Below are 14,808 nucleotides of genomic sequence, written 5' to 3'. Positions count from 1 at the left end.
AAAGTTATTTTCCAGAGAATTGGTTGGTCAGTAAGCGGTGATTTCATATCTTGATCATAACCACCTGGTAGGTCTTCAGCATTATTTATGTTAACCACTTTCATAGTACAGAAAAACCAGGATTAATCCTAATGGTACCCAGATAAGACAAAGTCCTGCTTCATTTGTGTAGGTTCCCTGTCTGCTCCTCAAGTTTTCCATTATCCCCTACCTGTTTTTGGACTGATCTCACATCATCTACCTTCGTGTCTTGCATTTGGGTGGCTGTCTACATGCTACTTCCTTGACAACACATGGCAAATCACTTCAGTGACTTCGCCCTTTTTGAGAAGCTAAACCAAATTTGGCAAAGCACCCGCATCTCAGAGATCTGCTGCGTGTCCCTTCTGACCTCAGAGACTGTAGCACTGAGACTTTGAACCATCATTTGCGCCGAGTACAAAGGAAACACAAAACACTAAAACATCTGGATGAAGCAATGGAAGTCTTGGAGGTGTTGCAGCATTGTGCAGAACCCCTGTTATTGTTGATATTTGCAATAAACACTGCTCATCAAAAGCTGACGAGTGAATCACCGCGTTCATTATGAGTAATGAGCTAAATTAGTTAAACTACTTTTCGGATCACGTTGTGGAAGCAGAGTTTTTAAGTCCAATATGTAAAACATGCACTGTTGTGAGGGTTTCAGCTGCGTTTCACAGAGTGACTCACAATGAACTGACACATATTGATTAATAATCACGTTTGATCCAAACTGGCAAGTCTCCCAGAAACGTTATTTGTACTGGAGCTGTCGGGGCTGAATGTTAACATAAACCAAGTGCATCAGAAAAAAGGCGTCAACTTCTCTTTTTAAGTGACCACCATACTATACTGCAAACTGCAGTGTAGTATTTATGTGGAAAAAAGAAAACACATTCCTGTAGAATAAGATAAACTTGCTGTTAACTGATTATTGTCAGCCCTGAAAAGGTTGTGTCCAGCTTAGCTGTAGTAAAACATTTAACTGAAGTAATGTTATGTAACCAGCAAAGCTGAACTACATGCTGAATAGCAGTAATTATCAGCAGCACTCGATACAGAGTCTCTACAAATGTATGAGTGGGTACAGAAACACACTGGTTTCATGTTAGCAAAGATTCAAAGGATGAGCTAACTTAGTTTCTTTCTGAGTGGCTCTCAGGCCAAGAGAAACAAGCATGGCAGCAGAAGAGTCCAAGTTTAGAGTTAGTTGAATTTAGAGCTGTACTCCACTGGGGAAACTTCCCTTTTTATGCTCGACCTCTCGACCTCATTTTCCACTCCTGAGAGCCGATCATATCTACAGGCCTCATCTCTAAGGCATCTGGTGGAAAGACGACACAAAGAAAAAGGAGAAACACTGCCTGTACTGCCAAATTATTTACACGCATTGATTCACTTGATCCGACTCAACTTATTCCATTTCCTTTAGTAATTTCAGACAAATTTGCTAAGTTGAGGTGTGGACACGAAGTATACATCCAAACATGTGGCTCTAAAGTCTCTTTCTTCAGTGCAGGATGAGCACAAATGATTAAAAGGTCCCAGTTCGATCCAGTCTTCCAGCTTTTGGACTGCTATGGAATTGAAAATGCTTCTTGGCAGTTGCTTTTACAAGTCAGGCCGAAAACTCCCCAGTTAAAAACACCCGGACCACCCCGGTGGACCCATTCCACAACCAGGTTTCATTTTAATTTCATTCACAGATGATGCGAGCCATTCAAGATTGTGAATCATATTACAGAACACTAATTTAGGTTGTTATCACTCTATAATGAGGCTGTGATGTGTTTCTTGGGGAGAAACCACATTTTGGGGCGAAACGACACAATAATAATTATTTTCTCCAAGTTTTTCATCACATGAACACATTTGAAACCTCTCTCACTGAATGTTGTGGTTCCTGAGCATCAGCTCGTTAATAGGGAAACTTCCTAAATTAAACAATACAGGTTCTGGATTTAAAGCACACTGTAGATTTTTTGCTGAAAGCCCCTAAGAAAGGCGGTTGTGGATCATGAGGTTTATTCATTCACTTAATCTGATCCCCAGATCCTCGTGTCTGTATGAGGAAAGATGTTCGGTATCGCATTGGACCCCAAAAACTCACCACATGTCAATGCTGCGTACCATAAAAAACATGCTATACAGGCATGCAAATGTGGCTTGTAGTGTGAAGCACTTCAGTTGTTGATAAGACTAGAAAAGTGCTGCATAGATGCAGTCCATTTGCATTTTACAGACTTTAGATGAGCACATAAAATATCAGATAAGGTCCTTAATAACCACTCCACCCTGTAATTCCACAGTTCCCCGAGTGTTAAAGTAAGGCCGCTATTCTGAAATGTCAAACACATCATAAAGCCTGCCCATGTGACTTCATCAATAGTGGGTTTAAGAAGCTGCGTCTCGGTGACCACGTTTGTCCAGAAGTGTGGCAGAACTTGAGAGAGGAGGGGAGGAGGTCAGTGTTTTTGCAAACGATGAGTTGCATTATCTAACACAGAGACAGCGATGATATAACGATGATGAGGAGGATGACGAGGATGGATGGTGGTCACAGATGTACTTGCACACTCACACATAGAGTGTGATTTCTGAATAAGCACATTCTGCTGGGAAGCGGTCAGACAGCCAGTTCTGATCTGCTATCACAGTACTGACATCAATAATTATATTCTTGAGACGCAGTCTCCCGAAAGAGTCTTGACGGCTTCTCTTATTTTATATCATGCATCTTACCAGTTTTCCCATGCATCGCTGCTGCCCAACACCGTTCTCACACTTGTGGTGGAGGCTCATCTTGCAGGCTTTGCAGCGGAGGCCGTGTTTCGCCGTATTTCCCGCCAGGAACACCACATGCTTGGCTGTTGTGCCTGATACATACAGACAAAGAGGCAATGTCGGGAGCTGGAATCAAATTGTGTTCTTACAACCAAACAGCAAGTTACAGAGAAAAAAAGCAGAGGAGATGAAAATATTGTCCAGAACGGCATCTCATTTATTTATTCATTGTTTTTACACTCTTATTCCTAGTTTCTGGAGCCCTTCCCAGCATGCACTGAGAAAAACCTGTGAAGTGACATGTGGAACATTTTAACAGGGACAAAAATTTACAAAATGCAACTCACAGCGTGCACTTCTACAAAAATCAGTCCGACTGTGACTGAGCCAGGTGTCTCCACCGTGTTAATATCGCTCGTCAAACTGCTACCTGTGTGCAGGTTCGCTGTCACTTATTAATGCCTGACTCACAGCTGATGAGATAATTGAAGATTAATTTGAGATCCAAAAGTTATGCAACGATGCAGGTGCAATCATTTAGCAAGAGTGTGTGTGTATTTGTGCACGCAGGTGTGTAGATTAATAAAAGAAAAATAAAGGGAAATGGAGCGAAGGATAGAGAAACGAAAATAAGAAGGACAGGGCGGAGTCTTAAAGGTATAACAGAATGAACCTCACAAAGAAAGATACCAGCAGTAGATATGCATTAAATAGGGAATATTGGTATTTTTAGGAGTTGAGGAGCACGTATGTCTATAAATCCCTACATGCATCCCTACACCTTGAGTTCTTTGCCCGACCCTTCCTGCCCTTTTTTCTCTGTTTGCCATCCTCAGAAGTTTGCAGCAGCTAATCTTCAGTGAAGCTTTTCGCAAACGTAGCCCAACTTCCGGCTTATTTCGTTGGTTCATTATAAAAAACAATGTTTCTCTTTCACATTTGAAGGAAGAAGACCTTGCTTTATGCCTAATGGTAAGAAGTTCAGCGTGTCAACTTCCTAACCTAAAAAATGTAACGTGATATCACTGTCAATCACAGACCATATTCTTGCCCAAGGGCAAAAGAAGTTAGCTATATGACATATTTACCTGTAGGCTCAGAGTTATCATCCCCTACCCTCTATTCCAGTCAGATACAAATGAGAGACGAGTAAGCTGGCCAAAGCCTTGACCTATTTTCCAATAAAAGTGATAAATCAGTCCAAATCAAAGCTGGTAAGCTAATAACTTTAGTGCTTAAGCTAATGGACAGCTATTATGACTGCTGTGCATCAAGCGACATGAGGCAAGATATGGAAAAAAGACTAATTTATCTTCTTATGAAATAAGTGAGGAGTCTGTGGAGTAATAAATCTAACATGGCAAGATAAAATCAATAAACTGGTATGAGACATACAGCACGTACCACGCTAAAAAAACAAACATCACTTACAACCAGCCACTGTATATCCTATGAGAGCTCGTTCATATTAACAAAAGAGTACAATGTTTCCAAGTCCCAGAGCTGCTATTAGTTGGAATCTGGCAGCTATGCAGCTCTGGCTCTTCATTGATTAATCAATAAGCACGTGCCCTGCTTAGGCCCACGCTCTTCATATGTGCGTGTGAAAATGTGGACATGCGAAAGGAAACATCGATCTGCTTCTGTGAGCATCAAAGGGAACAGACACAACATAAGATGATCTGTCTGCTCCAAGTTTCCTCACAGAAGTGTTGTCAGTATGTGTCGTTTCTGTTTACTGTGGACCCGCCACAGTGGCAAGGAAACAATGTCGTGATTTCAATCCAGATCATCCTCAGAAATGCACGTTCAGTTTCACGAGTGGGTCGAGGGGGGTCATCGAGCAGAGGTAATCAGAGGAAACTTGACCCCCCACAAAAGGACTGTTAACATGAGATACTGTGTGCTTAAGAAACTAAGCTCTTTGTGTGTAGTTTACTTAGCCAACAAGGGGGAAAAATCTCTGCCTGCTCTTCATGTGCTGTAATGTAAACTGGCGTCACAGCTATTTGGATCTGGACAGCAGTGACAGGAACTTGAAACTCAGTAATGGGTGGAAAACAGTATCTGTATTTCCCATTTAAAGCTGTTGTGTCGCTTGGCTGAGGTGGAGTTAGTGATGCTGAGACAGAAACTGAGAGAAACGCGATCCCGGCCCTGAACCCTCGCCACAGAACAACAGAACAACAATGACAGACGCGGCGGCAATGAGAAGCAACCTGCGCCGATTTCTAGGTCGCTCTAAATCAGGTCAACTGATTGTGTTGCTTAACGAGCACCTCGAGTTTCATTTCCCTTCAGGTCAACAAACGATCTCCCTGAGAGATATCTCTGAGACATCCGGATTCAAGCTCTCGTCCGTGCACTGGGACAGGGAGCAAATTAAGCGCTTGTCAAGCTGTTGTTGATCGGCTTGTTTGAGCTGACTCATTCCAACATGGGGGAATAATGAGACGCCTCCATGTTAACTAATAAGGGAACAAACCGCTGTGTTTCAGCAGGCACATATAGGAAGGTGACACTGCCATCCTCCTGAGGTAATGGAAGGATAATGATGTTAGTCTGGATGTGTGTACGTGTGTGTATAGGTGCTTTTTCATTGAGGGCTTGAAGGCATTATAGCTGCGGGGAATCTGAGTGACAGTGCTGATCTCTCTGGCATTTGCTTTTTTTTTTTTTTTGTGGATACTCTGCCATCAAAGCTTATTATTCATTTACAGTACAGTAAAGGACAAGACTCCTGCCAGCTTTTCTGTACCGTCTTCATCTCACCTCATAACCTCTCTCCTTCCATTTCCTCCTCTCTCCTCCCGACAGCCCTTCTCTCAGCCATACATTGATCCATTAAGCCGTCGTCCTTACTTCACGCCTCCTGATTTCCCGTGCAAATAACCCTAACTGAGACAATAACCCCTCCACCTCGTCTTCTTCTTAAACTCTGACCACAAGAAGCTTTCTTTACAATTACTTGCAGACTTGCAGTTAGTTTCTTCCACAGCATCGGTCATCAAGCAGCCTTTTAGTGTATCTGTTAGCATTGTTTATTTATTTATTCACATATCTGATTAATGTCAGATAGCATTGTTGCTTTTATATCTTAACAGCCACAGTAACTGCTGAGATATAAGAGTCTGGAGCACGTGGAAACCTCTGGGACTGAAAAATTAAGCCAGTACAGAGATGCAGAAAAACCTTTACTCAGCTGGCATCTATAGCAAGTTTTCATTCAAAGAATTTTATGCACAGCTAATCTGATTTTATTGTATTAAGTCATGAAGTGATGTGACGTTACAGGCATAGCTGCTTTAGGGTTTTCACCAGCATCCCTTAATAAAAGCATAAAAATAGCATCACAATTAATTATGGAAGAGCTTTAATTAATAGCTGGTAATGACGCAGCTCCACCCTCTTACCCTCTCATGGACAAGACAAATTGTCACACTTTATGTCCATCTTTTGTATACAGTCTACGGTCCAGGAAATAAATGACCTTCCCGTCAACTGACAGATGCTTAAATTGCCGCTTTGAGCCAATGCTCAAACTTCAATACATCAGTTTTTGTTCACATTTAACTGTCTTTAAACTTTTCATGATCCGACTTTATCCAGATGACATTTTCCCCAATGGCTCCCATGCAGTTTAACATTTGGTAATGGGTTTTTGTTAGTGGCGTGCTGGTGCGTGAGACACTTTCAAGGCAGGGCAGACAACGTCAGCTGCTGGATTTAACACTAAAATAGATAAATTAAGAATCAGAGATGTCACAGCACGTACCGTTTGCATCCTGGGTGACAGAAAGAGCTATATGGTGCGTGTGAGATGTGTGCGTGACGTGCAGTGTGTCACTGAAATGTAACAAAATACCGGAAAATGCCACAGACACCAGCACGAACAAAACTCTCACATAGTAAGTGCACGAGTAGTGTATGTGTATTAGAGGGAGATGTAATAAAGTGTCATTCAACACCACAGCCCAGCATCTCTACTGGGAAAACCTTGACCTCCTAGCACAAGATTAATTTCTTTCCGCGGTCAACTAAACCTGTCATGTACATTTAAGGAGTTTAATTGCACCGATTAGTGCGTGTTAATTTTGCCAGATTATCGAGTTTTGTTAATCCCAGGAGTGAGCATGGATCCTTTGGGTCTTTTAGGGGATTTTGAAAGTAAATAACTGTTTAACTCGTATAAGCTGACAGAGATTTCATGACATATTCTGCACATATCCTGCATATTCTGTCATCGCAGAAAATCAGGAGCAAGAATAGTCATACATTTTTAAGCTTTTTCTTTCTTGCCAGAAAAAGGCGAAAATTACCAGGGAAACGAGCGAACTGTGAAGATGGATGCTTTATGTGCAAATGCCATACATACCATAGAGACTATGTAATAAATGACAGAAAACACAAGCATGGAACAGAATGAGAAGAAGTTTATAGTGGCAGGAAAGTGTGGTTTGAAAACTGAATACAGCTCTTTTGTTTTTATTGATCCTTGCTAATGCAGAAAATCCCAGCATGAAGAATGAAACTTGGTTATTCTGTGAGTACATCTAATGTTATGCAAATCCAAATTTCAGTACGTGAAAGTAAACGGCCGTCTATCTTACATACAGGTCATTTTGAAAAATGAATTAAAAACTAATATCTTTATTGCTCAAATAGGAATTAATCTCTTTGTTCTACTACCTTACCTTCATCTAGTAGACCTAATGAATGAGTCAGCGAGCACTATACTATAATTAAACCTATTTTTATTCTAAATGACACACCGAAATTGACGCATTGAGGTAATAAAAGACTCCAGTAGGAAGAAGGTGGGTGTTTATTTCTTTTATGTCTGCCTTACGCAATAATAGCATACATGTATTAGACTGATTATTTAATAGTGAAGGTGCATCATAAATACACTAAACACATAGATTTATATGGCATTTTTTTCTGAAATAGGAACAATTCATATTAGATTGATCCTAGTGTCTAAAAGAAAAACAGCACATCCTTGCTATATTTTTACATTTTGAGTGTATGTGATATTTTTTATAACAGCTTATTCATTTATTTTGTTAGAAAGTCAAATATCTGCTTGCAACACTATTTGTGTACCTTTAGAGGTGCAAGACAGGATATCAGTGCATAAAAATGTGAACTTTACTTGAAAAATGTTATAAAAACTTGTTGCATGATTATCTAACTCCATAAACCTGGAGACATTCCTCGTGGGTGACCATTAGGATTTAATAATCAATCCAATCAGTTTGAGTCCACCTTTCTCCTCCTCTAGTGTCTCTCCTTCTGTCTCCTGTGTGCTGCTCTTTGACTCTGGGATGTTGAGTCAGAATTTGATAACACCATCGCATATCATTACACACAAACACACAGACACACACAGGGAGGGACAGACAGAGAGCGATAGTGTTCTCATTAAGGTGGGACAACTGAAGACGAGGGCAGCATCTTTTTTTCATGTGCGGACCAGAGGGCAGCGCAGCATCAGATCCTCACCACCAACAGACCAGCTGAGTCTCATTCAAAGCCACTGGATGCGCCTCACCGATCACACCAGATAAAACAGACCAGCGTATGTTACAACATTCATAAATGTGTAGCAGTATGTGAGCTGAAGCTGCGAAAAGTTTTTTTCTGTGGCCTCGCATTAGAAAAAGTTTCCCTCTTGTTCGGATTCTATCTTTGGGTGATGATAAATTCTGTGTTACTCCAAGAAAAGCCTCTAAATTTCCTTTAATGTGAGCGAAAATCGGGTTAAAATCATAAAATTAATCTGTAGAACTCAACTACTTTCCAATATAAATTCATTTTAACTGTGGTAAGAACTTCATAAAACTCATTATCAAGTACTGACTTTAACTTTATTGCAAAATAACACCAAAGTGGATATCCTCTCTGGACTTTCTAGCAAGAGGCTACCCGTTTACAAGGTATTCATTTTATAAATCAGCCACACCACAACATCTTATCCCAACCACAGTAAAAGCAGTATGCTTACACTGTTCAGCCAAACAGATAATTGTTATGCACTGTGACAGTCCAGAAGCCTTCATCCAAAACTTGTGAGACGTAATTTACATGAAGACATTTATAAATGGCATAAATGTGTTTTGTTATATTTAAAAACCTGGGTGTCTGGGAATAATAGTCTGTGTATATGGAGTGACGGTTGTGTACCTGATCTTATCACAACTATTTTATAACCAATCAAAGACGTGCACGTGTTTCTTTTTCACTGCAGTGATATGATAAATATCGCCTGGTTTGTAAGAAAACCCTGAATGGACCACTGTTTGACACAGCAGCAGTGTCACCATTTATCCACCTGCCTCATAACCATGAAGTACTTTTTGCGCTTGCACTGCAACTTCTAATTGCGCAAATAGAAGCAGAAACTCTTGCAAGACATTAAACTGATGGTATAACTACAATTATAAACGTAGGTGCTCGTTTACATGTCTACCTTCCCGGTACGAAGTCTGATCTCTCTTATCTGCTACCAAACGTGATGCCATGGGGCTAGTTGAACAAATTGTAATTATCAAACTGCAGACTCCCTGAGATGCAGAGCCTTAGCAGTGATGGTTAAGCCAAAGGAACCAGAACATCTGGCAAGGGGAAAACAGGTAGCTGTGCTGGCGCAGACGTTGCTGGCTATCTGACACCCCAGCAGACAGATGGAGGGACTGGGCTCAGTGTGTGAATCAGAAGGATGGAGATACTTTGGTCACGTGTCAACAGATTAAGTCAGATGCTCAGTGTCAGGTGTGCAATTGTCTTTTTGTTGTTGTTTAGATACTCATGGTGTGTGTTTTAGAGCTTTGCCAACTATTCATACTGGATAATGGAGCATAAATCCACATGTCACGTTGCGTTCAACCCTTCGCACACTTTAATGCATGTTTCTCTGGTGGAAGAACACCTAGTGGAGAGCTCATTATTAAAAGGTTTTTCCTCACGATATGATTGCAGGGCTCATTGGATGATCAGGCATTTGCCTTCTCAGCTGTGTTTGATGTTATGATGAAGGAGAGCAGTGCTTTTACCCCTACCTACAATCATGTGGTTGCAGACGTCGCAGAACGTGGGCTTCTTAAAGATGTGCTCCATGAAGCAGTGTCCTGCTGAGTCTAACTGCATCGGGTTGCGTGGTTGTGAGCGCGACGTGGGAGGAGGAGCGCAGGGAATAGCCGGAGGAACTGGAGGAATGGGGAGGTTGGTGCTGTGCGGCGGGGCCATCCCAATGTTGCAAAGATGGCCCGTGCTGCTGCTCACGTCTGAGAGGAGCTCCGTCTTGTTTTCGCTGCTGTTCCGGAAGAAGTTGTCGGCGCTCTTGCTGCGGACGCTCTTGGTCTTGAAGGACAGGGAGCGTTTGAGTCTTTGCAGCTGAAACAGGAGAGGATGAGTTCAAGAAAAGTGGAGCAAAGAAGAGAAAAAGACAGACTGCTTGAGAGAAAATGAGGAGACAGAAAATCTTTGACTGACCAAGTCCATTAGTGCAGTAACCATCAGGCAAATCTCATTCACTGATGCCCGATAACATGACTATTACCGTGGTCACAACTTATCACCTTTCAGTAGAAAACCTTCCAGGTTCCCTACCTGGGAGGGTAATGTGATTTTCTGGTTAGGCCAGTGTATCACATTAACACCATTCCTCACACACTGTGCTGTCATTTCTGGCAGCAGCCCCTATCAATCTCATTATGCTTCTCCTTTACAGTAACGCTATTCATAATGCCCCACGCTGACAAATCATTTAATTTAACCAGTGTGTGTACCCCTGAAACCCACTCAAATCTGGGCTCAGACACATAATAAAGAATTGCTAAGCCACTCTAATGTGATTTTATGGTTCAGCTTCCAGGCTGGTGTGTGGCTATAAATCCCCGATTGAAAAATAGATTATGTTTTCTGATAGGTCGGGAAAGACTCCTAATGATTCTCTCTCACAGCACCGACTCGTCTTTACATCCGCCTTTTGTAAACACCTCTGAGCATTTATTCGTCCTCTTCGGTGTTTGTTGCAAAGCACGCAGACGCAGTCATACGTGGTGCATTGTTTCTGCGCTTGTCATTTTTGTGAACATGCCTGCACAAATTGCTTAGAGTGCTTATCATTGCGGCTTTGTTATGGTGAAGATCAATCAGTCCTGCAAGTCAATCTGGAAACAATCAATTTTAGACCCTTTCTCTGTCATCATCACTCACGCATGAACGCATACACACAGAAGCATGAACCTACAGAACAAATACATCCTCCTGCAACCTGTTACAGCTGTTTTCCTGTTGATCCATGAAAAGAAAAACAGTAGTAAAAGTAGATGGAAAACCTATTTCTACCGGTAAATGTGTGATGATGTGTGATGATAAAGGCCCTCTTTTTTGCTCTACTGTGGCTTTAATGTATAGAAAATAAAGCACAGTGAAGGCATGTGTGCATGCATGGAGGAGCTCATGCTGTATTTCGATGGCGCCAAATCTCTATGAGTTCTCAGCTCTCTGTTAGCAGGGAGGGTTAATGGGGGCTGGGTGGAGCACTGCAACACAATCCGCCAAAGCCATTTATCACATGGGATTATAACTCAAATGACTTCAAATACGATGCAGCTTAAACAAAGAGTGCCCTCTAAAAATATGGGTGAAGATGGACTTAACCTGGTTGGCACTGACTTCGTTAAGAGGAATAAAAGTTGTGGAGTGAACAACTTTTATTCACATGCAATCATGACTCTTCTGACGGACTGATATCAGCAGTATGCGCCAGTTTGCACAAGAGTGGAGGCTCACCTTGCGCTTTTGATGTTCAGGCCTCACAGTATTCTTAAAGGAGGGATAAAAACACAAACACAACTTTACTTAATGGTTGTAAACTTGTTCAGCCTTCTGAGGAATTTATTCTACTTATCATGACTGTAAGAAAATTAAAACACTTTCTTTAAATGCCTTTTTTGCTCTATGACAAACCACCTATGATGCTGGAAGTGAGTCTGGTTGTTTGGCAGAAGCTTGGAAATTGCATAAAGTCAGCCAGGAGTCTGCTGAAATATCCAGCGAAACGTGCCAAAGTACGAGTTCCCATGCTGAAATGTTTCAGCTGAAACTAAGAAAACTGAACAACAACTTGATCATACAAAAACCACAACCTCGCTGTCAGGAGGAGACGGAGCATGAGATTCATCTGCCCAGCAAGGGAGTTGTGGTGGGAAGAGCTGTCACAGCTATCCACTGCCATGATCAGTAGTCCAATATTGTACTGCTAAATGTAGTAGTCTGGGGGTCAACATGTGACCCACATAGATGGTAAAACGCCAGAGGCAGCTGCCAGCTCTATCACACAGCCTCATTTCCAAGTAGAAAGTCCAAGCCATGTGCCTTTTATTTATTTATGAAAATGCACATATTTTTAAGACCATATTGTTTCCCGTTTTTAATTCAGTTTTAATTTAAATAACCTTTCCATGCTTGATGTATATTTAAAAACCAGTACCCACAAGAGCTGGACTAAGCAGGTTATTCTCTATTATCTCCTCCAAAGAAAAACACCACAGTACACTTCTCATATAAAACCACAGAGAGCATGTGAGCTGCTGCTGTGAGTTTAAACTGATCTCAGCGTTATCTTCTGTTTAACCTCGTTATCTTCGTGGTTTGTCTCCCAGTTGTAAGCTACAGCTCGTATTATTTGTTATGGCTTCCTTAAATCTAATCACATCAGGTTGTTTTAGGATGTTTTATCAGTGTGTTATCGGTCATTTAACGGAGGAGGAAATGTGCGGTCTTCTTTCTGGGAGCTCATCCCAATTGAGCCCATTTAAATCTCGTATTAAAAGACGTTTTTTTAGCCTGCTTAATTTCTTATTCAGAGTTGCACTGGCGTGCAGTGAAAAACATTTTCGTGGTAAAGAAGAAAACAACAACAACAGGATAGTCCTACCTTGCTTTCTTGCTGGCTGGCGTTCGCCGTCGGGGATTTGGGTGTCTCATTCTGGTCCCGTTCGTCCTCTTTGCCCCCACTTTCGTCCTGAATTGTGCTGGCCGGCGGAATCATCCTCTCTGTCTATACTCTGTAAAAAGATACTGCTCAACTGAGTTCGTTTCCCCCCCAAGCGGTTTACATCGTTTCTGTTCTTCTAATGGAAATAATAAAAAAGATAAGTCGTTTAGATCCGTTGCTGATATATTGTGAAGAGGGAAGAAACGAGGAGTAAAACGTACTGAAAAGACACGAGGGTGGGAAAAAGTGGTTTGGGAATCAAAAGTTGCAAGTAATTCCAGATCGGCTTCAAAGTGCCCTGTCCGTCTGAAGGAGGCTTTCGTGTTTATCGTGGCGTCGTGCGTAACTGCCAAGACATCTCCAAGTCCACGCTGTGCGCCGTGCGCCTCGCGTTGTCAATACTTTGAGGGCGGAGAGCTGTAAGCGATCAAGGGAGGGTAGGGCTGAGAAGGATGGAGAAGGAGGAGACACAACGAGTCTGTCCAGATGCACTCAAAGGGAAAAAGCTCATTCTCAAATGGATCATTGCTCTTCTTAAAAGAAAAGTCAAGGACCTACGCTGTTTGCACGAGTGCATGCGCTTCTTTCCAAACCAAATGTTATGTATAGCACACTTGTTCAGATGAATTCCAATAAATTGTTCTTCAGATTGGTCCAACTGCTTTATTTATTAATTCAGTTGACAAAGACTGAGAGAATTTTCCAGAAATGCTTTAGACAGCAAAACTTCACTCGAGTAAGGCTTGAACACCAACCTAACGCTAACTAAAGAATTCTCACAATAGATTTTTTTTTTTGACTGTGTGATGATGGCACAAAAATAAGCTGCTTCGAATTAAAATACTACCTGAGATATTTTTTCTGCTGCAAAGGAGAAAAATGCATGATTACAGATATACATGCAGTTCCTTTTTAGAGTTATCAGACTTTCTTTTAGGTCAGAAAAACGTCTTTCACCTCATGAACTTTAGTCAAGGTCAAACACATTTGTGTTTACTTGTTTAGCTATTATAGTGAGGACCAGGTTGAGGTTCTAGACCATTTTGAGTGAGTTGGTCCTCACTTTTTCACACTCTCTTCAAAGGCCTGTTTCAGGGTTGCAGGTTTTTCTGGGGTCCAGGTTAGAATTAGGTTTATGCTAACTCTTGTAGTTGTATTGTTGGGATAATGGGCTAGTATTAAATTACGTCACCAAATATCCTCACAAAGATAGACAGCCAAATATAAGCATGTGTGTACTGAAAATAGATAGAAGCTTTGTTTTTACCAGCAAAATACTAAATTATTAAGGTGATGATGTAACAGCCCTTGCTGACTTTAGATGAAACGATTGATAACCCTTTGACTATCAGCTTTTAAACTACATCATGGACCAGTTAGATTAGATTAAAGACATGAAAAAAACCAAACCACTTACAAAACCAAAGAAAAAATGAAGAAATTCATTGTTTCAGGTAAGAAATAGCGCACTTTGTCACATTCAGTTATTGTGTGAACAAAGGAAATAATACTAGTTTGTGAGCTTCAGAAGTACTAAGCAATAACATGAATAAGGATACCCCATTTCCCAAAATGTCAAACCAGTATTAAGCAAGTAAATATCCTTCAAGGTCCATCTGTCGCGGATTACTTTCAGAAAGAATAGCCCCAAACCGACACTCACACAATCCAGTATATTCACACACTCGTAAGCTACTGATGAGGAAACTGGCAGTGTTATTACTCTTTAGGTTTCGCAGTGAAACATAAAGCGTTTTACTTCACCTCAGATGGGATAGATGTGATACTCACCGTAGTGATACATCATGATGCCTCCCTCCGGGCTCCCTTGTGATGTGATGTCCTTGAAGTTATGTTGCAGGATGAAGGAGGCAGGTGCCAGACTGCAGCCTCCTCACTCTGACAGGAATGCAAACACCAACACAGTCCCAAGGAGTGAGACTACATATTGATTTTTGTAATCCAGAGCAGAATGGATTCAATCCCAGAAAAGTCAG

The 14,808-nt window shown here is 41.4% G+C and overlaps 1 protein-coding gene across 1 annotated transcript in view; it reads right to left on the bottom strand.

Moving 5' to 3' along the window:
• Positions 1–13,192, bottom strand: part of stac (SH3 and cysteine rich domain) — a 29,682-nt gene extending 16,490 nt beyond the window's left edge. The window contains exons 1-3 of the mRNA XM_005723877.1: positions 12,752–13,192; positions 9,867–10,200; positions 2,764–2,897 (exon numbers count right to left, since the gene is read on the bottom strand). Coding sequence (XP_005723934.1) covers positions 2,764–2,897; positions 9,867–10,200; positions 12,752–12,865 — 582 coding nt within the window. The 5' untranslated portion in view covers positions 12,866–13,192. The remainder of the gene's footprint in view (positions 1–2,763; positions 2,898–9,866; positions 10,201–12,751) is intronic.
• Between the last annotated feature and the right edge of the window lie 1,616 nt (positions 13,193–14,808).

The sequence above is a fragment of the Pundamilia nyererei genome, unplaced genomic scaffold (assembly GCF_000239375.1).
Source record: "Pundamilia nyererei isolate P.nyererei 1_Seehausen unplaced genomic scaffold, PunNye1.0 scaffold00010, whole genome shotgun sequence".
Lineage (NCBI taxonomy): Eukaryota > Metazoa > Chordata > Actinopteri > Cichliformes > Cichlidae > Pundamilia > Pundamilia nyererei.
Note: the sequence above shows the minus strand (reverse complement) of the source record. Positions and strands in the feature narration are given on the sequence as shown.